The sequence below is a fragment of the Macroventuria anomochaeta genome, assembly GCF_010093625.1.
Source record: "Macroventuria anomochaeta strain CBS 525.71 unplaced genomic scaffold BU25scaffold_17, whole genome shotgun sequence".
In the NCBI taxonomy this organism is placed as follows: Eukaryota; Fungi; Ascomycota; class Dothideomycetes; order Pleosporales; family Didymellaceae; genus Macroventuria; species Macroventuria anomochaeta.
The window spans coordinates 433,472-456,555 of NW_022985378.1; the positions used below are offsets into that span (position 1 = coordinate 433,472).

General features: G+C 52.7%; 8 protein-coding genes across 8 annotated transcripts; 5 read left to right on the plus strand and 3 right to left on the minus strand.

Annotated features, from left to right (window-relative positions):
- Positions 1-280: 280 nt before the first annotated feature.
- Positions 281-873, plus strand: BU25DRAFT_458744 (uncharacterized protein; the record flags this gene model as incomplete). Its single annotated transcript, XM_033710229.1, has 2 exons — positions 281-706; positions 757-873. 2 exons carry the CDS (start codon positions 281-283, stop codon positions 871-873), a joined length of 543 nt encoding a protein of 180 aa, XP_033561605.1.
- A 1,089-nt stretch (positions 874-1,962) lies between these two features.
- Positions 1,963-2,693, minus strand: BU25DRAFT_411020 (DUF543-domain-containing protein). The gene is made up of 3 exons (XM_033706444.1): positions 2,518-2,693; positions 2,194-2,346; positions 1,963-2,143 (listed from the first exon to the last, which is right to left on the minus strand). Exons 1-3 carry the CDS (start codon positions 2,596-2,598, stop codon positions 2,087-2,089), a joined length of 291 nt encoding a protein of 96 aa, XP_033561606.1. The 5' UTR covers positions 2,599-2,693; the 3' UTR covers positions 1,963-2,086.
- Positions 2,694-2,836: 143 nt separating this feature from the next.
- BU25DRAFT_393354 (uncharacterized protein) lies at positions 2,837-7,375 on the plus strand (the record flags this gene model as incomplete). Its single annotated transcript, XM_033704690.1, has 2 exons — positions 2,837-6,857; positions 6,963-7,375. The coding sequence occupies 2 exons, from the start codon at positions 2,837-2,839 to the stop codon at positions 7,373-7,375; spliced, it is 4,434 nt and encodes a 1,477-aa protein (XP_033561607.1).
- Positions 7,376-7,868: 493 nt separating this feature from the next.
- On the minus strand, positions 7,869-9,635 carry BU25DRAFT_341598 (uracil permease; the record flags this gene model as incomplete). Its single annotated transcript, XM_033702876.1, has 2 exons — positions 7,869-9,439; positions 9,491-9,635. The coding sequence occupies 2 exons, from the start codon at positions 9,633-9,635 to the stop codon at positions 7,869-7,871; spliced, it is 1,716 nt and encodes a 571-aa protein (XP_033561608.1).
- Positions 9,636-14,793: 5,158 nt separating this feature from the next.
- BU25DRAFT_64759 (glycoside hydrolase family 105 protein) lies at positions 14,794-16,459 on the minus strand. The gene is made up of 2 exons (XM_033711986.1): positions 15,044-16,459; positions 14,794-14,997 (listed from the first exon to the last, which is right to left on the minus strand). The coding sequence occupies exons 1-2, from the start codon at positions 16,187-16,189 to the stop codon at positions 14,896-14,898; spliced, it is 1,248 nt and encodes a 415-aa protein (XP_033561609.1). The 5' UTR covers positions 16,190-16,459; the 3' UTR covers positions 14,794-14,895.
- A 776-nt stretch (positions 16,460-17,235) lies between these two features.
- BU25DRAFT_64784 (PLC-like phosphodiesterase) lies at positions 17,236-19,280 on the plus strand. Its single transcript, XM_033711987.1, has one exon. The coding sequence runs from the start codon at positions 17,319-17,321 to the stop codon at positions 19,038-19,040; it is 1,722 nt and encodes a 573-aa protein (XP_033561610.1). The 5' UTR covers positions 17,236-17,318; the 3' UTR covers positions 19,041-19,280.
- BU25DRAFT_64795 (NAD(P)-binding protein) lies at positions 19,281-20,760 on the plus strand. The gene is made up of 4 exons (XM_033711988.1): positions 19,281-19,952; positions 20,004-20,094; positions 20,145-20,499; positions 20,547-20,760. Exons 1-4 carry the CDS (start codon positions 19,521-19,523, stop codon positions 20,719-20,721), a joined length of 1,053 nt encoding a protein of 350 aa, XP_033561611.1. The 5' UTR covers positions 19,281-19,520; the 3' UTR covers positions 20,722-20,760.
- Positions 20,761-21,125: 365 nt separating this feature from the next.
- On the plus strand, positions 21,126-22,279 carry BU25DRAFT_458751 (oxidoreductase domain-containing protein; the record flags this gene model as incomplete). The annotated part of the gene is made up of 2 exons (XM_033710230.1): positions 21,126-21,155; positions 21,209-22,279. The coding sequence occupies 2 exons, from the start codon at positions 21,126-21,128 to the stop codon at positions 22,277-22,279; spliced, it is 1,101 nt and encodes a 366-aa protein (XP_033561612.1).
- Positions 22,280-23,084: the final 805 nt, after the last annotated feature.

Below are 23,084 nucleotides of genomic sequence, written 5' to 3' on the forward strand. Positions count from 1 at the left end.
GATGGCAATTTATTGATCTCATCAAGCGCACTTTTAACAGACATTGTGGTATTGAGATAGAGCTGATGCAGTTTGTATGAGAAAGTGGGTGGGGTGCGCATCACGCAAAGGTGCGCATCACGCGCACAGACACTGTATGCGGCTCCCAGCTAGCTCCAACCCCACAGACGCGCCCACCACATGACCAAGAAGGTACTCAGCTGCACCTGCAGCAGAGAGATTACCGCAGAACCTCGGACTCTCCAGAACTACAACCGAAATAATGATCAAAGCCTCAAAGATGCTCCCAAAACTCCTACTCACTCTATCGACCCTCGCCACCGCCTACGTTCTCCCCTCAGACGACTTACTGAGCGACAAATGCACATTCACACTCTGGCACCGCCAACAATCCTCAGTCAACTACATCCAACTGAACACAATCCTGGACCACGCAAGGAACATATCAATCGACGTCGCATCTTCGCGACCAGTTACGGCGTTCAATAGTTACACGCGCCTTGATCACGACCATGCCTTCGCGGTGGCGGGATTGTTGGACGATGAGAGGTTGACGGTCACGCATGCTGGGGATGATGTATTGAGGTTTGAAGTCGGAGAGGTGAAGTGGAGCACGCGACGGGCGTATGGGAAGCAGGGTGAAGAAGGGAGGTTTGTGAGGGCTTGGTGTGATGCTTGGGAGTGGGAAGGTAGTCCTAGGAGAAGGGTATGTTATGCGTTTTGATCCTGATGAGACAGTTCACTGACCTTGAGTAGGAGCGAAAGCTAGGCTGCGCATTTCCTTGCGAGAAGGTAGCTGATGAGGATCTTGGGAAAGAAGAGTATGAAGGTGTACGCGAAGGGGATAGTCAGGCCAGGGTCGGTTTGCAGTGATCCATTTCAATCCGCTCCGTGTCGAGCTCTGAGATCCATCACTGCTACTCGTCACGACTTGCCCTTTTGTTCGACACCGCCAGATGCGCTGTAGCAATCTTGCATTAACCGCCCTTTTTAGATTGTGCGGCGCCTCCGTGCTTACCACAGCAGCCCCATTTGAACCCCCAGGGCCATATCTGCTGAGCACTCTCGAAGCAGGTCTGGACAGCCACTCCGTCCTGTTCTACAATGCCATGCTCAGGTTTGAGGAGCTCTTTCAGCTTGTCCAATTGCCCGTCCGCTTTCTAGATTGCCGCGCGAGGATCATACACTAGTCTACATGACCAATCTGACGAGCATGGATCCGCTGATCGCTCCAAGGAACATAGGAAACGCGGGCGTGGACCTACCGTCATGCCATCGGCAAAGACGAAGCTCCTGGTAGTGGAGATCAAACTCTGCGCCGCAGCCAGGCCTTTCGCATAGAACAAGCCCTTCGTCTTTACGCTCATCTCGCAATGTCGCACCACACTGCTTATCAAACGCGTCTTTCATGACTTCACTCTCTCCAAAACTGTAGAGTGTGACGAGCAGCATGCTTTGTAATCGCTGAAGGGTTGCTGCATTCACATTATTCTTGACAGATGGAATAGTGTTTGAAGCACTGCGTAGTTGGGACCACGATAGCAGGAAATATATCGTAAGAAATCTGAGCCGTGTGGGCGGCTGGAGCTGTTAGCGTGGCTGCCTGAGCTCAAGTGGATGGCGGGCGCTTAAGGCTGGCCATGTTGAAAGTTCCTCCAGTGCATCTGGAGTGGGTGTATTTGGTAGCTGGATGCAGAAGTGCGAGTGTTGCCTCGACCTGTCGTCTGGAAGGGAGACTGTATCTTTGTCCACGATGAAAGACGCGTCGCGAAGGGTCAGGACGCCTGCATTGTTAGCGGACCCCTCTATAGTAACACAGCCGCAGAACGCTCAGTTCTGGAGAATATAGTTTGTCGTTGTGAAGAGCAAATGAAAATATTCCTGCAGCATTAGTCTGCCCACATCGACTGTTCTCGCCGAAAAGCGGGTGCCTGAGCGCTTCGATGTAGACGAGCGCAGGTTGCCAGATATACAGCGTTCAATTCCAAGACTCTCTATACCGTGCCCTACTGTACAGCGCGCTTTTCGTGTACCAAAACCATATTATGCTGAAAGAATCTCGCTCGACTGCAGTGACTTCGTTCGCCTACGGCCTGACGACGCGGAGACCATCCTTGGCAGGCGAAGCTGTGCGCTTGAAAGACTGCAGAGCTGTTAGCAGCTGCGAGAAGGCTTGTGATAGTGAAGACTGACGTTATCGCACTCCTCCCATGCACGTCCAGCACCGAAACCAAGACCAACTGTTGCGGGCCACGCGCGGCGCTTGAAGAGGAGGACAGAGAAGACGATACCGAACGACAGACCAAGACCAGAGCGGATGAGCATCGAGGAGAGGCAGCGGTCCCACTGAGAGGGTTCGTTAGCTCTCGTTCGTACAGCATGTGATGGCTTATCACGTGAGGCTGCTCCAGCTGCAATGGAGGCTGTAGAAGCTGTGTTGCAGCCCCACGAGCCCCCATTGCGTATCGTGCACGCTCCACGGCAGAGGACGAGGCGCGACTAGACCGGTGTATGTACCTTTTCATTGAGGAGAGCTTCGCTCATGGGGCGGGTAGTGCGCGGGATGGGCGCAATAGGCTGGGAGGGAGCGTCGGACATGGCTGCGGCGTGAGCGGGTGCAATTGGTCGTCTCGGGATGTCTGTCGACGGCGATGTGGGTGGTGATGCGCGGACTGGCGGTGGTGCTGGTGCTGGTGCAGCTCATCGGAGTTTGACGTCGGCCGCCGAGCTTGGCAATGGCAGCTGCAGGCCGCGGGATGGACCCACAAAAAGTTTATGATGGCAGAAGTGATGCACCGCCTTTCTCCCGACCAACACAGCGAGGTCTAGGGCAAGGATGGCGCCCCAAAGAACAGTACGATACACAGAGAACCCATACTCGAGGGACCGCCTACTGAAATTTCAACAGACCCCCGAGAACGGGCCTGCGCCAAGCCGTCCGCGCCTGCAAGCCATCAACCAGAATTTCTCAGACGTGGACGAACAAGTCGAACAAGCCGCGCATATTATTGGCCTCCCGGACGACTGGGCGACTACAACGGGCGACGAGCGAGACAGAATCGCACAATCAGTGGTCCGAGCAAGGGCAGAGTGGGTTTTGCGCTGGACACTGGACAAGCTGAAGGATGAGACGGCAGCTGGGAGGACGGCACGAGGCACCTTTGCCCTCTGGACGCTGTTGGACTGGATGCTGGACGTCTTACCCGCATCACGCAGCGCGCCCCACCTACGAGACGCTGCATTCCCCCCCATTCTCGAGCGGACTCTGATCGAGCACTTCGACCAGCTTGATCCTATACCCACGTCCGAGGACCTCGAGACGAGCGACATTTCCGTATCGAGCGAGACAATCGGCGAAAGCGCCAAGCCATCCAAGAAGCGAAAGCGTGGAGCAGCTGGCGCGAATGGCTCCGTTGGACAGACTATTCTTGGACCCTCGGAGCTCCAGAAGCTGTTCCTCTCGATTAGGACAGTGGTCAGGTCGATCACCGGTTTGAGCATCCCACGAGGCCAGGGCGAGGATGCGGTCCAGGCTGAGCTCATGAAGGTCGTGCTGAGGACTGAGAGTGCGCAAGCGGGTAGCATCGCGAAGAACTGGCTTGTTGCTGTTGAGAAGCTCCTTGGCTTGGCTCCGTCTACCCCCGGCAGCCAGCACCTTGCTGAGATTATGGATCTGTCGTTGGTAGTAGACATCTGGGAGCTGCGCACTGTTGCTGCAAGCGACGAGTCTGGTTCTTCTGCTGACGAGTTCTCCGCAGAGTGTCTCGTTCCAGCTCTGACGCTCCTCAACACGCTCAAAGCACTGCGCTCAGTACACCCGGATCAGTCCGTAGCCTCGTCCACTGATCGCGCAACACAAACCATTGAGAGGCTTCTGGCGAGGCATCTGTTCGCACCAGCCAGAGCTGCCTTCCTTGCGGATGCAGACAAGGCCACCGAGAGCACCAGCAAATATCGAGAGGCGACGTTGCTTGCCAGCAGTCTGGCACCACTACGTGCAAGGCTTCTGCAGGCAGCTCAGATCGAGGACGACGGAGAGTCGGTGCCGGCTGACCTAGCTGCGCTGTCTGGCGCATCACCACAGCTTCTGAGCTTAGCCATTCGTATTTCGCCATCCAAGACACCAAGGAGCAAAGTTGCCGAGAAGCCATGGATCGAAGCCGTCTTCGTAGCGCTGGCAGAATGTGCGGGCTGCGCTGTGACGACACCACCTGCCTTTGTGACGCCAAAGACCGCGATCGAGGTGCTCGTCCACGCGATCAGTATCCTTCAAGCGCACAGTGTAAGTATCAAGTCAGACATCTTGAAGGATCTGTTCTGGTACCACTCGGGTATCAAATACCCTATCGGTAAAGACAAGCAAGTACATTGGTCGCTTATGGCTGCCTTGATTGAGCTTGACTCGAGTGTCTTCGTAACAGAGCCAAAGGGTCTCACAGGGCCCTCAAAAGCTCAACAGACCGATCTCGCACAGGTCGTCTTCGATGAGATTTCAAAGGCTCAGTTCGAAGGACCTGGTTTTGCTCAAGAGCTTGATCAGAAATCAAGCAGCAAACGAGGCCCAAAAAGCCAGAATCAGCCTCAGATCAGTAGGGTCACGGTATTGGAACGCATCGTTGTTCCCCTGATGTCTGGGTTCGCCACAAACCGCAATTTGCTCGGTTTCATCCGCCGCTGGGATGACCAGCTAGCCAACGCCTATAGACACGAGAACCGAAAGGCCCTCAAGGATTGCAGAGACATGATCTGGGAAGACCGCGTAATTAGCCAGGCTCTTGCTCAGCGCTTTGAACAGTCATTGACCCAAGGGCAAATCGCGAACCTGCTACAAGAGCATGTCCAGCGCATGGATAACCTCGGCAGCGCCTTGACCGCCGAGGCAAAGCAAGACGTCAACGTCAAGAAGCTCGCTGCTTACAAGAAAGCTGCGAGCACTGCAGTAATCGTACCGGCTGTTCTTCAGTCGATCGAGTCCGACGAGATCATCGAAGCCGTCAAGCCCCAATTGCGCTCGCTGCTTCAGTCATATTCGACTTGGGTTCAAGATGACCGCTACAGCACTCACACACGACTGCCGCTTTCATGGCTCGCCCTGTGTCAGCTGGTGTCAAAGCTCTGGCCGATTGAGTTGCACGGCTCGGTAGAGCAGCAGGAAGAGCTTCTGTCGCCATTGATCGAGCAATCTCTCAACGACGTGTCCGCAGCATCCGGCAAACGTGTCGACTCTCCCACGCGAGCAGCAGCTATGTTGTTCTTACTCGATGCTTGTGATTATCTGCAGACACTGCCAGGCTCTGAGGATCTCATCCGGCCCAGTTTGGACAAGATCCTTCAGATCCTCTCGAGCGGTGGACTCAACCAGACTGAGCACGTCAAGATGGTTGGGTTCTTTTGTGCCGACTTCATTCATCTTTTCGGGCACTTGGGCGCTGAAGTAGCTCAGCGGTCCCTGCAGCAGCTGCTGGCAGCCGTGTCAAGTTTGGACGATGATGCCAGCAACACTGCCATCCAGTCACTCTCTCAAGCCATCTTCGAACAGGGAAGCTCGTCGTTGCAAGACCTTTACGTCACAGCCCTGCGAGAGCTTCTCGAAAACGACAACACCCGTACGCAGCGTCTGGCAATCACATCTCTGTACTTTGTTCGGCCCTCTGCGATCTCGAGAGAGAGACGGGAGGCTGTACTAGATCAACTCACCAACTTGGTTGTACTCGGCTCACAAGATGTGGCAGGCGTGCTCAGCATCATGGTACAGCTCATGGAAGCATCCAATGCAACAGCCAAGATCTCCAGCGATGGTGCTGTTCTCTTCGCGATTGCGGAACAGCTGCAGAAGTCAGGTGTTTTGTCATCCACGACCCTTCACAGTCTTCAGCAACTCGTCCAGTTGGTTCTTGAGCAGATTGTTTCCAACCAAAGCCAGTCACAGAACATGATCTACTTGGGCAAGCTCAAGGGGAAGCTCGATTCGGTCACAGGTAAAGGCAAGCCGTGTTCTGCCGCCAATCTGGCTATCCTCCGTGCCGTCGTCGCGGTACAGAAGCAGAACACTTTGCTGCAACCCAAGCAGTATATGTCGGTGCTCAAAACATGTCTGACCAACGACTCCTCAAACGATAACGCCGCATCGCTTCAGGACGTCATTGACACGTTCAATGAGCTGCCCACCGCCGCACTTACGGAGGCCAAGCTGCTGGACTCTACTCAGGCCTATTTGCGTACCTGGATCAACGACAACGCAGACCTAGAGTCATACTTGGTCACTGGTGGTCAGGGTCCCCTCGAACTGGCTGAGTACGTTGCGCGCCTGCATACAACAGTCGCAAAGTACAAGCTCTACCCCAACGCTCAGTGGCTTGTCAACTTCACGCTCAAGTGTCTTCGCGAACCCGTTTCCGAACAGCGCAAGATCACCACCACGACCACAATGAGGGACGTCTTCGCCCACCTCCCAGTCTTCGAAAAACTAGACCTCGTCCACACACTCACCCAGCCGGCCGACCCCCTCGACCTCTCATCTTCATACCGTCTCCTCACAACCCTAATCTCGACCTTCGAAGACCGCTACGAATCCAACATCGAGCTGAAAAACAACCAACTCGCGCTCCTCCCCCGCCTGTGCTCGCTCCTGACCCACTCTCCGGACCACGCATCCTTCAACGCCCTGCTCTCCGGCATCAACACCCTCCTCTCCTCCACCCCCTCCCTCGCAACCCAGCACTCCATCGAAACCACCGTCTGCGCCCTGACAACGCTCGCCTCGCGCTCCAGCCCCGCGCTCCCCGCATCCAACGCGCCTGCTATCTACGCCCGGCTCTGCGAATCCACGCGCCTCATTCTGCTTCTGCACCGCGGCCGTTTGGGTGGACGGTTCCATATCCTGCTCCCGCTGCTGCAGAACCTGTTGTTCCTTTTGTTCACGCCGCACTCTGGGCGCGGCGCGCTGCCTGTTTGGCTGAAAGGTCCGGACGTTGTGGGTTTGACGGATGCGAATGGAGCGATGTTTGCGCGCGTGCTGGCTACGCTCTGTAATCCGCCACAGAGCAGCATTCAGAAGACGCATACAGGTGGCAAGACGAGCAAAACGCTCAACGACCCTGTCAAAGCGGCGAGGGAGAAGACGTCTGCTTTCCTCTACCCGCTGCTCGCGTCGTACTGTCGCTTCCAGCTCAGTGGGAGACTGGAACAGGGGGTGAGGGAGAAGGTCATGCCGAGCATTTGGGAAGTGGTTGGTACGGCGAGTCTTAGTAGGGATGGGTTGGATGCGATGTTTGCGGGGCTGGGGAGGAGTGAGAGGGATGTGTGGCGCGGTGTATGGGGTGAGTGGGAGAGTGTGCATGGCCGCAAGGATCTGCTATCTGGAGACGTTGTGTAAATGCTTCATCATAGATGACCGAGTCGCCGTAGTACCAGATCGACCCTCGACAATCTCGAAGAATTGAAACTTGTACCATTATCGTGGCGCGATCAGCAGAGCTCATCAGCCACACGTGTGTCGCTTGGACGTGAGCCCACGCGCAGTCCCCACGTCTCGTGCCCTGCATGCACCCAACCACGGAACACCTTATCTGGTTCCAGAGATTTGGTGCACGACGTCAATCACGACGTCAGTGCGGCACCCTGCAGCATACGTCGATTTCGAGATAAGGAACACCAACTCCAGAATGCCCATGTGAAAGTGGAGAAAGGGAGTGGTAGACGCGGAACCGATGTAGAGTGAATGTGAACACAATAGCGATTGGTATCTCATGATCTATCAAGCCAGCAATCTTCAACGACAACTTCGTAATATCTGCTGACCCGGCAGATATGTCGTGAACAGAACACAATTCGGGGCCATGACTTTCCAACAGGCGGGCCAACCGTGCCTAAAACTTTCCATAAGCCTCAGCTTCAGCCTCCCCAATCTTCGCAGCAGCCGCTTTCCCGCCATGCATCGCCTCCTCATCATACTTGTCGCCCTCGGAATCACTATACGCAACACTAATATCCGTAATTTCATCTCCCACCTCGCACCACACATCACTCGTCGCCGGAATCGGGCTTATCTTGCACAGTCCCCAGTACACAATACTCGCAACCAGGAAGCCGGCGAAGAAATTGAGGTCGTAGATGCGTTTTGCGCCAATGGGAACGTCGCGACCGATTGCGCCCGCGAAGCCGACGACGTTGATCAGGATACCGGCGATGTAGGCGGCGTACCCGCGCCAGTGGAAACCGAGTGTGTAGTAATACGGTCCGGTCTTCTTGCCGGAGTACAAGTCCTTGATTTGCAAGTAGCCTTTGCGGACGATGTAGTAGTCGCAGATCATGACGCCCGCGATGGAGGACAGGAATACGGAGTACGCGCTGAGGTAGGTCGTGAAGCTGTTGGTCGAGGAGAGCAGGTTCCATGGACACATGACCAGCCCGATGAGCGCGCAGATGTACGACCCCCGGCGAATGTTGATCCAGCGAGGAAGCAAGGCGGTCATGTCTGTGCCGGCGGAGATGGAGTTTGCGGCGATGTTGGTCCCGAGTTGCGCGAGCGTGAAGGCTGCGGCGATGACGAAGACGCCAAAGCGTTGGCCTGAGCCGCCTTCTTTGAGGAAGGCTTCGAGCAGGTCGAGAGGGTTCCAGATTGGGTCGCCGCCGAAGATGACGGTGGAGGAGGACGATACGATGATGCCAATAAAGGACGTGACGGCGAAGCCGACGGGGATGGTGATTAGCTGAGGGAGGAAGGCGTCGGATGGTTTGCGGGCGAAACGGGCGAAGTCGGGGTCATTGACGATGAGGGTTGCGAAGTTGGCGATGGCGGACATGATACCACGGACCATGAGCCAGCCGAGTTCAGAGCCTGTAGCTTTGCCCGGCTGGTGCACGATAGGGCCAATGCCCTTAGCGCGAACGATTGCCCAGATGAAGAAGGCGATGCCAGCGGTGGGCACAACGTACGCCTTGACAGTGAACAGGTGGCGGATCTTGTGAACGGCAGGCCAGAGGAATGGGAGGGATCCAAGCCAGAAGAAGAAGAAAGAGACGAAGTGAACGGTGTTTGTGCCAGAGTTGGGAATGCTATTCGGGACGCCACCGGGGCCTTGTGTTTCTTCGTCACGCCAGTTGTTCCAGATAGATCGGATCATGAGGTAGACGCAGGTACCTCCAATCCAGCCTTGTACACCGTACCAAATACATGCCATAGCGGCGCGGTTGAAGACAGGCCATAGTGCTCCCCAGATGCCAAAAGAGGAACGGTTGACGACAGGAAACGAGATATGGTAGGTAGCACCAATACGACCAGTCATGCAAACGAAGCATGCAGCAATTGAGTAGCCGATCCAAACACAGAGCCAGGATTGCCACCATGATAGTCCGTCGGCGATATTGGAGCCTGAGATCATCCATGTGTTGATGTTGAAAGAGTCGGCGACCCAGAAACCAGCAAAGTTCCATGCGCCTGAAAGATGTCAGTACATGCCCAGTAGCAATCATTTCTTTTGATTCGTACCCCACTGACGACGCTCAGGCTCAACTGGTGCAAGATCGTGGTTGTAAAGCATGAGCTGCGCGGTGGTGAGGCCTGGCTCGCTCTCTACAGCGAATCTCCCCGCATAGTGAGCGGCCTTTGACTTTTTGGCTGTTGTTGTCGCCATTTTGGCAGGAATGTGTATTGTAGGTTCGTTATTCGAATGGAGGCAGACAAGGTTGTCGATCGTCTAAGTAAGTTTTGCTTCTGGAGGATTGCTAACACTGGCTCCAATGACGGTGAGCCTGAGGATATCGCGCTTAAGCTTCGAAAGGCTTCTCGTTGGTACGGAATAGAGTGGCTGATGTTCGGTGTAGCTGATGATTGGTGAATAGACACCAAGTTAAATGTATGGAGGTAGGCAACTAGCTCTGATTCGTGTCACTAGTAGTAAAGGTGAGGTTGAACTTGCGTTCGAGTGACCTCCTGATCTGGGTTGCATCATGGGGCATCACTTGATACTTATAACCTCAGCCGGAGACGTGGGCGCGCACCGGTAAGATCCACAGCGGGCTTGGGTCCATACGGGGCATACAGGGACGCAAAGGGTTACCGTTGAGTATGGTAGGCTCCTCTACCCCAGGCGCTGATAAGAGCGATAACTAGCGCCCGTGGGTGATCGCAGGTCGCAGGAACCTCGCTAACGCCACAATCGCCCACACACGGACGTTGCGATGGAATTACCATCGTCTTCATTCGACATTTTGGGCCAAATGCGCGTCGTCAGACGAGCACAATGCGGCCTGGAGCTGGGATAGTGGTTTTGGGTGGAGTGCAGCCGCGAATGACGCAGGTGCATCGTAACGGTATCACGTGCGCCAAGGCAGAAACACCAACTCTCACGAGCGTCTGTGATACCATCTCCTCGATAGGAAGCAACACGACAGTCGTTCCCGCCGAAATTTGACTCGATAAAAATACGTCATAAAGGATCCTAGTTCCGGAAATCCTTCTATCACACGCCAGAGCGCGCCAACAGCTGTAGTGTGGCCGCGAAGTCGCATCTTCAGTTGCGTAGGCTTTCGCTTCGTAGCAGGCTATGGTGGAAAAGGTTTGGCGCCACTCCATAGAAGATAAAGACAATGTGGGGAAACTCTGCGGCGCCCGCGCCGACCAATCAGCTAATGCAGGACCCTCTTTACTCGATCTCATCGAGTAAATCCGTCGGCCTCATATATCAACGTCTACGGTCATCTCAGCGGATGCACGTCTGATGCTTGGGCATCATCTTCCGATTCTTCGGCAGACACAATGGCACCTGGCTGCGTAAACGTACGATATCTTTCTCCAGTTCGAGCCGGTCAGCCCGCTGCAATTCCTTCGACATCAGAATTTTCTTTACTCCGACATCGAAATTCGCATATTCTTTGGGTGAAAAGCATAGTTTCATGACAGCGACTACGTTCCCCAGAGCCAAGATTAAACAACAGGAGATCTACGAACGCAATGTCGAACGGCTGCGCTCAGGATCTTCTTCGGTGTATCTTGTGCAGCATCTCACTGCAGCTTGATAAGGACACGACAATTGAAGATCAGAGGTGCAAGAAGGATCGTATACCGTATGGCCCAGAAGTCTCAGCATAGTGCATGTGTGCTTCTTCCTGCAAAGCAGAGGGGATTCTGGACCACTGTCTTAGCGCAATCAGAGGGCTGCTCCTCCTTTCATGCGCTTGCCTCAGTGGCACCGCGTGGTGAAAACTCATGCTAATCTGCCGAATTTACTTGCTGAAGTGCTCTGGAAGCTCTTGCGGGATCTTGGGTTCTCGAAGTTCCGGATAAGAAGTCTCCACAGGCGGTCTGGGAAGGCTCGGTTTCGGCTGATCTCACTGAACAGCATCGCCACACAGTGATCTGGGCGATACTGATCGAACCTGCAATTTCTTCCTATCGAGGTATGCGCTGTTTGCCACGATTACCTGCGTTGGAAAGCTAGTGAAGTTGGGGGCTCTCCTTTACTCAAGTGCTTCGTTGCCTTTTGAGCACAGCAGCAGTATCAGGCCGTGCAGGACTCACTCCATCCCAGTAGGCACAGGCTTGTGGACTCTTGCCGTGTCACTGCAAGGCCACCGATCTTTGATCATGCACTCGCCATCACGACGAAAATGGCATGAAAGCACATCAATGCTATACTGATTAAAGCTGCTTTTAGTGACTGGTGGACTCAGCCATCAATGGGCAAACTCGATGTTCCAGCTCAACGACACATCACGCTTGCATACAGGGATGACTCCCTCGAAATTTCATCTGGGCTACACCGTTCAGGCACGCGTTGTTCCCATACAACAACACCTTAGCGTCTCTCACATAAGCCGAAGGCTCCCCTCAACAGCACCACGACCACACCTACGCACGCCTTCGCTCGAAACCTCACAGACACATCATAGTAAGTGCTGAAGATGAACAGAAACATATGCCCTCGCGATCGCGACCAGCAGCCATATGGGTCGCAACGTCTACGTCGCCCTTATCTCTGCAACAGCACCATCGAGCAGTATCGATCCTGTATTGCCACCTACGATCCAAGTCTCGATCTCATTCTACCGCCAACAAATGGTCAGCTATGCCAACTTACCTTTCTAACACTGATCTCGACATACTGCGTCTATTTGATATCCGGTTTGCGATATAGCAATCAAGCCAGAGTACATCACGTCGATCCTGTGTTCTTTTGATATGTCCTAGCGTAGGTAAGTTCTACAAGCCGCACTAGATGGAAAGTCACGTAAGAAGCTCACTCTACCTAAGGACCTTCCTGTTGGTCTCGTTTAAGTTACAAAAAGCTCTTACGATCCACAAGTACCCACCAGTATGATCTTGTGTCTCAATCGAGCTCTCGACCAACAAATCCGGCGCGCTTCACTCTTCTCCTTGAATGGCTTCGTCGATGTGACGGAACTCACAGGTGCACTACTTACAGTGTCAGAACAGGAGCATATGTTTCTACCAGGCTTCTCTTCGCCGAAAACACGAGTAATCCAGACCTCTTACAGCTCAGGCGTTCTGTAGACTGACATCGAGCAACGTACGTCGCTTTACCTCATCGATGGGGGCACATCGAATGACGATGAGAAAAGAACATTCTGTACAACATTGCTCGGCGGTTGAATGGCTTTCGTATCACTGATCTGTCGAATACTTTTCGGGATGCTAATACTGTAGCAAGGGAACTTGGTGTGTCGTATCTCTGGATTGACTGCATCTGTATCATTCAGAAAGGAGACAATTCGAAAGATTGGGATACCGAATCGAAGCGCATAGAGAATGTCTACTCATCGGCATACTGCACGATCACTACCACTTCCGCCAAAGATATGAAAGACGGATTTCTTGACCGTCCTGGTCCTACAGAACATCTCCACATTCAGGATAGTTCTGGTCGGAAGTTCTATACCTCTGCCGGCATGGATGACTTCGATGTTGATGTTGACAAGGCCGGCCTCAACACGCGTGCATGGGTCTTACAGGAGAGAATACTGTCCCGCCGAACGATCCATTTCACTGCCAATCAGATTATCGGGAATCCAGCGAAGAAGTTTGCTGCGAGAATTTGATGACAATGTAAGAGCCATAACCCCTCAATGAGTGAAAAATTGCCCTCAATGTCAGCTCTCAGCGCGTGAATTTCTTCACACGCAATTCAGATTTTCCCAAACGGCTCCTAATGTCACAGTACAAAGTTTTTGTAGACTTCATCCACGATCTTTTTGAAGACTACTCCAAGCGTCATCTGTCGAATAGCACCGATAGAGTGGTCGCGATCTCCGGGCTGCAGACACGCATTGCGAGCGCTGTGAAGCAACAGTGCAATTATGGCGTCTTTTCCCCGAGTGTCCACTGAGATCTCCTTTGGCACACGGTCGACGGTGAGATAAGGCCGATCGAATACTCTTAGCACAAAGTGCCATCATAGTCATCGATGACATATACTGAGGCGTCAAGTTTATGGAAGTACCGTTCGGCGCTATCGCGCTGAATAAGAGGGTCAAACTCGCTGATGAGGCAATACTCATAGACGTTGGGAAGTTTCACAACTGTATGACAAAGCTCGATGGCAGACGGCGCAACATCCTGGACTTCGAGGGAGTAGAGAGAGGGTGGATAGAATATGATGTTAGGGATATTGAACATCTTTCCCTGTTGCAATGTACTGTCGCGGGAATATGTTCAGAACCTGGACATTACTGGAGTGTTAACCAGACCTTGATTTTGGCTGTGAAGCTGACAAAAACGAATGGCGAGTATGAACGGGTGGGCTCTGGCATCATTCATAGGAAGTACATAAAATGGGAGGCAGACATGTGAGACTTGTCTGAGCCTAGAAGATAGCAATAACACCAGGTGGACTTCCAATGCCACCTTTTACATGCAATGGCGCGCTCGTAAGGAAGAATGCTGTAAGGGTCAGGTCAGTATCGCTCGCGTCAATGCAGTCATCAGAATTCAGCACTTACTGTACCGCTTCATGCTCTTGCACTTCTCACTAAGTTTCTGAAGATACCACATCTCGCCATTGGCATTCCATAATGCACGAGTATCAATTCGTGAAGACATCAGCTATCCGTGAACTTCGGCGGCCACGTCTCGAAAGCAACAGTGTCGCCAACAAGAGCTGACAGGTGCTTGTTGTAAAACTACCTTACCGTGTTTTCGTTTACCTGGACACCGATAGCGACGCTGTTATCGCGGGTACAGGATTTGCGTTCTGCTTCGTTTGCGTTGTTGTGCCAGCGAACGTATCTGCTCCAGATCATGAGGATATCTCCCTGCTTCAACGTCGTCCCCTGCTACTTCAACGTCTCTTCGATCTCCATAATCGGAATCTCATGCCTCGACAATGCCAACCGCGCCTTTCCAATCTTATCCTCGTACCTGCAATGGTTAATCAAAGTTCCGGAGAGACGACAAATACATACCATGCCACCTAGTCACACAGCACACCTCCCCCCACAATACCACCCCTCTCACACCAGCTGTGCGTGCCGTTCCTGTCGGAGTGCGTCGCCTCCGTATGCACGAGACCGTTGTAGTACGTGCCGCTGGGCTGATGTGCGAAGTGCTACAGACTGTCCCAAGATGGTTTGGGTGTCTGACTCGTGAGGTTGTGGATGGATGGTTGTCGTCAGTTGGTCTGAAGGTTGGCTCCACGCATGCGACAGCCTTACCGAATAGATACAACCTCGTTCACCGAAAGAGTCAATGCCCCACGCGAGCTGCCAAAAGAACTAGTCAGAACTTGACGACTGGAGAAGGCAAGTTCGATGTTGATGGTAGCTGCTGTACTTTTTGTATTCCTGGAAGGAAGAAGCAGGCCAACAAGGTGCTCTATTGCACAAGACTAGTTCAGAGACATATAACGAAGCTAACCATAATCTCTTCTATTTGTGACCTCACTGTTGACCTTCGATGTACAGTTCGTACTCGTAGCTAGAAAAGAGGAAAGGGGCAACTCCCTTCAGATCGTTCTCGAATAATGGCATGCTTGCGTAATACTGGGATCGTTAGCAAAGCTCGTCTTATGTCTCGTTCGTGACTGGCCTCAAAGGTACCGTTCGAGCTTAGACTGCCGGTCTGAACAGTCCATTCCCACACCAATGCGCCATCGGCCTTGCGCTTCTCAGCAAAGGTCTCCGTCATGAGCTCATATCCGCTGAGTGCAGTATCAAGATACTTCTTGTCCTCGAGGTATCCAAGACGTACTCCCTTGAGCAGACCGTACACAAACATGGCAGATCCAGAGCTCTCAATGTAGTTGCCAGAGCGGCCCTCAAGCCCAGGGTCCATGATGTTATACCATCCCTTATAGTTCGGATCTTGAGCGGCGACAATCGCATCGGCCACAGACCGGAGGTACTTGATAAGTCGCGCACGACCCTCGTGCTTCTCGGGGAAATAATCTAGAGTGTCGACAAGCGCCATGATATACCATCCCACTGCACGACCCCAGACATGTGGTGCAGCACCAGTCTCAGGATCAGCCCATATGGACTTCTTGCTGACATCAAAGCCATGGACCGGTAGACCATTGGTGCGTTCGCGGTCGACTGTGGTACCAGCATCGATGAGGTCAAACTGCAAAGCGATGTCGTCCCAGGCTGTCGTGTTGTCTGGTTGAAATTCGTACGTCCAGCGTGCGTAGAACACATCGAGCATGTAGATGCCGTCAAGCCACATCTGATCAATGTATACAGGATAGCGGTGATAGAAGCCGCCATCTGGTGTGCGGAACGAGCGATCAATCTGGTCTTTGAGGCTGTCTGCTGCGACCTTGTATATCTCTTCCCCACCGGTAAGATTGTAAATGTCCAAGAACGTGTGCCCGAAACGAATATCGTCAATGGAGTTACTGTTGTTGTGGAGCAGGATCTCGCCGTTCCATGCTGGGTACAGTACCGTGTCTGCATGGCGTTTGACATAGTCGCGGTACTTGTCATCGCCTGTTCTGTCGTATGCAAGGAGAATACCGGAGAGGTAGGCGGACACTGTGTAGGCGAATGTTGGCTCCACGCCATGCTTGATCTGAGAGTCGGCCATCCAGATCAGATACCGTGGCTTGCTATTGAACTTGCCAGGCTCGATCTTCTTTTCAGGTGGAATCTTGAACCAGCCATTAGGCAAGGCGATCCTGGCTGATGCTACAGCGGCGCTGGCGAGTGCTATACTGCTGACGAAAAAACTCTTCATGCTGAAGGTGAAGAACACTGTTATGGCACAAAGATGAAGACAAGCAGGAACCCACAAACAAGTCACTGATCTTATATACTTGCCTTGACTTCACTCTCGGACGGAGTACTGCAGTTGTTCTGCACTACGACGCATCTTGCTGTCGCTCATCATGCTGGCCAAGCTCATCTCCAGGATGCCCGAGGACTTTGCAAATACCTCAACTTCTTGGAAGTTCAAAAGAGGAAAGACTATCGTGATGCTGATCTACATTATTGAACCCTCTCATTGGACGCCGTTGAGCTAGCCCCGGAGATTTATTACCCAAGTATACATGTCCGTGTCGATTTCCTCTGCTATGCACTGGAGCAGCCTGGAGTACTTTTCCGTGCGTACATCTCCGGATCTGCACGTTGAATATGCTAGGGGCGCATTGGATGGAAGAACTCCATGAAGTTGCGGGGTGACCTTGGCGATTGTGGAGGCACAAGAAGCTGAAGGTGATCGTCACCCTGCGAGTATCTTGTTACCACTCAAGGTTGAGCGAGATTTGAAGAATTCTCAGTTGTTCGATTTGCTGCGCCCTCTCGCCCACGAAGAGCAGATAGGCGCGGGATCGAGCAGATCCTCGAAAGATCTCATATCAATAATGCTGGGTTTTTTTCTGTGCTCATTATCAAGACTGTGCTCAACAAGTTTAAGCGTTATATCTCTGCGTAAGTGCGTAAGTTCATGACAAACTTCCTGAACGGGTCGTTTCGTAGACGATCGGCTAGGTAAAATGTGGTGCAGGTGAAACGAGTGAGTCCAACGCGTCCAACGCGTACACCGCGTTTGTGCGTGATTCGATTTGTTCGTCAGTGCCATCGCAACAACAGATCCCCACTGACTCGGTAACCGCTCGACCCTTAGAAGAGCCGTCACGTCGACGCGTTCGACTTCTAAACACCGCGCATCATGGTGCTGTTGAGGTCGAATGTTTTGCAGTGTGGGCCTTACCTTCCGCTTGAGCCGGCGCACGCCAGCCAAGCGCAAGCGCAACCCCTCTCGTGATCTTTGGCGTCATCCCTTCCCCTCCATCCTCCAACCTAACATCATCCTTACCGTTCCACAATTCTACACCACAGCCACAGCCTGAGCCACGATCACCATGTCCAGTCTGGTTCCTGGAATCTCAAGACTCAATCCCTTCTCCGGATCCTCGAAAGTTGATGATGAAGATAAGGGCGAGGTAATCGATGCCAACACCGTTGCTGGCGGTGGCCATGCATCGCGAGAGTCACACATCACCAAAGACAAGCTGCGCGTCAGCAAAGCTTTACGAGAAGTCTTGTACAAAGAGAATGTGTTGTCGAAAGGGGAAGCTGGTGTTGACACAGAGCAACCTACCACCGCACTCCGGGAGTTACTCGACCGGAGCCACATCAAAGTTCCACCCGAAGTGATCGACCGCAATCATCCACTTCCGGAGTACTTCATCAGCTCAAGTCACAACACTTATCTTATGGCTCATCAGCTTTATGGATCATCTAACGCTTCGGCATATGAGACTGCTTTGTACACAGGTTCACGCTGCGTAGAGATTGACGCGTGGGATTCGGACGAAAACCCTGATGAACCAAAAGTCACGCATGGCTACACATTGGTGTCTAACATTCCCTTCCGTTCGGTGTGCGAGACCATCCGCGATGTGGTCGACAGTGAAGTTGCCAATGAGAAGAACGCCGCGCCCATCATGATCTCACTCGAAAATCATTGTGGTGCCCACGGTCAGATGAGACTTGCGTGGATCATGCAGGAAGTCTTCGGTCAGCGACTACTTAGCAAGGCTGTGCGCGAGAAAGGTCACCTCGAACAAGGAGGATTAGGCAACCATGTTATCTTGGCAGAGTTGAGGAACAAGATCGTTGTCATCGTGGAGTATCACCTGCCAGATGAAGAAGAGAGCAGTAGCGACAGCGACAGTTCTGAGGACGAGGAGGCGAAGAAAGCGCATCAGCAGTACAACCAGCAGAAGCAGGAGTGCCCCCAAGGCATTATCATCCCGGAACTGGCTGAGCTTGGTGTCTACGCACAGTCTGTTAAACCAGTCAACAACTCATGGTTCGAGGGCAATCTAGAGAACGCGCCGCACCACCAACTTGTCAACGTTTCGGAGTCAGGACTGAAGAAGCATCTTCTTGGAAACAGTTCAAAGATCGCTCGGCACAACGCTCACCATCTCATGCGTGTCTACCCCAAAGGAACTCGCATCTCCTCGAAGAACCTTTCACCAGTACCGTTCTGGGGGATTGGCGCTCAGATCTGTGCCCTGAACTGGCAGACCTTCGGTGCCAGTATGCAACTCAACGAAGCTCTCTTCGCCGGTTCCGGGGGTTACGTTTTGAAACCTGCAGCTTTGCGCGCAGGCGGCAATGGCAACATCCTGACAGGCCGACGGAAGAGACTTTATCTACACGTCGCTGGCGCTACTGATGTGCCCCTTCCTGCCGACCGCGAACACGGCGACATCAAGCCTTACCTGACCTGCACACTCGTGCATCCCAATGACCTGAACAATATGCCACCTAAGCGCAAGACTGCAGGCTACAAGCCCTCCAAGATGGCGACCTTCATGCACAAGGAGACCTCTCCCGCCAACGACCCCGTCTGGAACGAAGTGCTCGACTGGGAGTACGAGGATAGCGAGATGGTGTTCCTACGTCTGCTGATCAAGAGCGACGATAGCTTTGCGCGCAATCCTATCTTTGCTGTTGCAGCTGTAAGACTGATGTACGCCGTACCTGGGTGGAGTTTCATCCGTATGCTCGACCTAGGAGGTCATGAAACGACTTGCACGTTGCTCCTGAAGTTCCAGTTCGAGGACATCTAGGGAAGCTCGAAGAGGATCAGGTACAAGGATCGCAGAAGGAACAAAGTTAAGTCTTGTAAGCTTGTTAAGCTGCACGAGAAAATACGCAGCGATGGAGGGTGTCTGTGATAGTGCGTACGTAGCTGCAATGTTGCGCTGTTGCAAGCACACATAATCAAAACCAGGGGGGCGGGGTGCGCTCATGGGTCTCGGAAAACACCGTCTCATTGCATACAGACGATTCAATGTCACCGATCCATTGATTGTTGTACCGGTAGGAACATGGGTGGTTTTCGCTGAAGTCGCTCTTCGTGATGGCGTCCGAGGCGCATTGGTAAGCGCCGTAAGCAGGAGTGGAACTCCGCCAGATTATTCGATACCCGCTGCATACTGCCAATATCGTACAATTGCACTTTGGACATCGGTAAATGTGCAGACATTAAAGCATAGAAGACAGGCTTGAAATGCTCCGAATATTCCGTGGACACAAGCATCATCACCATGTCTTACCCAAGAACTGCCCGCTCCTGGCGTCGCACTGCACTACCGTATCCCTTATCCATCGTTCCCTCCACTGAAACCCTTCCTGAGATTCTAGGACCTCACGATGTCGTTATCCGCATCCATGCCGTCTCTCTTAACTACCGCGACGTAGCTATGCTTCGCGAAGGTGGCTACCCTGTTCCAGTCGACGCTGGCGGTATCTGCGCGTCCGATGCTTCAGCAGAAGTAGTAGCACTAGGCCCTGAAGCGAGCAGATTCAAGATCGGTGATATTGTAGCGCCGACTATAGATCTGGAAGCCCTGACGGGCGAAGAGCGGGATATCGATTCGACTGCGCTGGGCGGCAATGGTCCGGGTGTCCTGACGGAGTATGCGGTGTTCGAGGATAAGTACTTGGTGAAGCTGCCGAGCCATCTGTCGTGGGAGGAGGTAGGTAGTGCTGTTGTGGTTGGACAAGAGTGCCGTTGAACATTGTGATAGGCATCCACGATCCCGATCGCGGGTATTACTGCTTGGGTTGCGTTGAACCGCCTACAAGGGCTGACGAAGGGCGCTACTGCTCTTTTGCAGGGTGAGTACAAGGTTCATCTGTGCGTCGCTCAAGCCGCTAACGTCAAGTAGGTACTGGAGGTGTCAGCATGTCCGCACTGCAGATTTGTCTCGCTGCAGGAATCCGCCCTATCATCACCTCGTCTTCTGATGTCAAGCTCGACAAGTTGAAGCAACTCGACTCGAGGATAGGGCTCATCAACTACAAGACACACCCTGATGTCGTCTCAGAGGTCCTTCGACTCACCGATGGCAAAGGTGTCGACTACGTCCTCAACAACATCGGTGTAGCATCCATTCCGGATGACCTCCAGATATTGCGGAAGAGGGGCGGTCGAGTCGCTCTCATAGGATTCCTGGAAGGATTCGAGGCCAACTGGTCACCGAGCCTGCTCATAACGCTAATGGCAAAGGAAGCTCACATCGTGTAAGTAGACTTCGAAGATGCTGTACGAGGCTGAACGCAAGCTTTAGGGGACTTCTGGGCGGTTCCAAGGCAGACTTTGAGGCTCTAAATGTGTTCTTTGCTGAGAAAGAAGTTCACCTAGATCCGCTCATTGATCGTACCTTCTCTTTCGATGATGCAGAGGCTGCTTTCGATTACCTGTCATCGGGCAAGCATGTTGGTAAAGTGGTCATCAAACTATGAGGTACGAAATTAAGCACATTCGGACAGGCGGGTCCATGTAGACAGATATAGAACGTTTCTTGGCGTTGCAGATGGTATTATGAAGATGAGTTGTACGCGATCGGATTTTGATGGTGTTGTGGTGTACAGACCGTAATTGCTGCCAGGTGCTTGAAGGAAGAGACATATTGCTTACTAAGCGCACACTGGCCATTTTTGCCTCCCGATCATTTCGCATCTTTCTTCACGTCACCATCAACGGCCACAACATCTAGACAGCCCTGTTGCGGACTACTTCTTAGCAACTTTGGTGATTGATGAGACTACAGAATTTTTTTGACGGATCGGTAGCGTGGCGCAGTCTCATCAGAGCGACACCAAGAACGCGAGCGTGCCCTGGTGCACCAATCAAGCCCAAACTAGCGATGGACTTGTCTACGGAGCAGACCGAGCGCGTTCGTATGTCACTGCAAGCATACTGAACGAGTCTGGCTGACACCTTATGTAGAAAGGCTCCGTGCATCATGACACACACGCAACACCGCCAAATTTCATCCAGAAGGAGCACTGGCGGTACCAGAGCATGAGAAAAACCGAACTCGAAAGTGATGCCAACGTGTTCGATCTAAGTAAACGCGATGGATTTACTCCAGAGCAGAAGGACATCTGGCGTCCTGCCGGTACTATTCCCGCTTCACGCATCGAAGCGGCGTGCCAAGCTTATGCAGGTGGACGAGCATTGTCTTCGCCTGTAGAAGATGCTTCTATCTTCGAACATCGAGATTTCCCTGGACTCCAGGTCGTTTCCGGCCTTTTGCCTCCAGAAACTCAGGTCTTATTTACGTCTTGTCTTATGCATCGAGATCTAGCGGACCCAAGCCACAAGATCAACTTGCAAGCAGACTACGACATTCGATATCCACCCAAACCGACCTCAGAACCAATGCGATTCGACAATAGCTTCTTCTTGCGTGACAGATCTTCAGCAGAGGACGTCCTAGCGCCCAAAATCCCAAACAAACAAAAATCTCTCAACAATGAGCAGTTCTTATACACCAAGCTACGATGGCTTACACTTGGAGAACAGTACGATTGGCCAACAAGGAGCTATGCAAAGCATGCGACACCATTTCCGGGCGATCTTTCGACCCTCGTCACGGGTTTGTTTCCACATATTCGCCCTGAGTCTGGAGTAGTGCTTATGTATGGCGCGAAGGACTTCATGCCTGTCCATCGCGACGTGAGCGAGCAATGCCAACGCGCACTTGCAAGCTTTAGTGTTGGCTGCGACGGCATCTTCATCATGGCTAAAGGAGAAGATGATGGCGAAGGGGAGAATGCGCCGCGGACTGTCGCGATCAGGGTTCGGAGCGGTGACTGCGTACACCTCACTGGCAGTGCTAGATGGGCTTGGCATGCGATGGCCAGGACCTTGCCGAGTACCTGCCCCCCGTACTTGGCCAACTGGCCATTGGGTACTCCTGGTGCGACTTCGGCAGAAGAGAAAGCTTTCAAGAAATGGAGAGGTTACATGGGCACGAAACGCATCAATGTCAGCTGTCGTCAGGTTTGGGACTGAGCGCTTTCGAGCTTGCAGTCATGCGAGTTTACTCATTGCTTCAACTACGTACTTCACTGGACGAGTATGCGACCACGAACCTTGCGCCCTTGAAGATCGTTCCCTCCCTGACATAGTACACGACGGTCGATGTTGCGCTCTAGTCGGATCTAATCTCTTACTGCACGCCATACATATCACAAGGATTAGTTGAGACGAAAATCGATGCCAGATTGGCTGCGCATCTTACTGAAGTCGACCCAATCTTTTCTGTATACTTCCACGGCAAAGCGAAGCAGGCATCACTCATTACCCTTCGAATAATGCTGCACGAAGTCTGCGAAGTCAATCTCCTACAAGACATGCCTCGGTTGTATTGCCTTTACCTTGGCATATGCAGACGTTGTGCTCTTACAACTCGTATCAGAGATCAAAATGAGACGTGAATCTCTGCATAAGTATAGGTTTCCCGTCGATGTGAGCGAATCGTAAAGGTTCAGCAAGGAAAGCTGCCGATCTATGCCCAAACAAAGGGACCGGATCAATTTCGAGCATCTGCAGTTTGTTCGACGCAAGTTGAGCCACGTCACCTGTACGATCCCAAGCTTGCCGTACTCCTCGACTCCTCAAGTCGGCCCCACATATTATGGCGACAGTAACGGTTGCGACAGCAGACAATCGACGCAAAGCAATCAAGATCACCTCTCATAGATAATTCTCGGCAAATGCCTCTGGTATCTCATTGTCTTGGTGTTTTCCATTGCCTTTTTGTGCTCTTCCGATCAACCGTAAAAGTGATCAGCGGTGACTGGAACAGACAGCACTG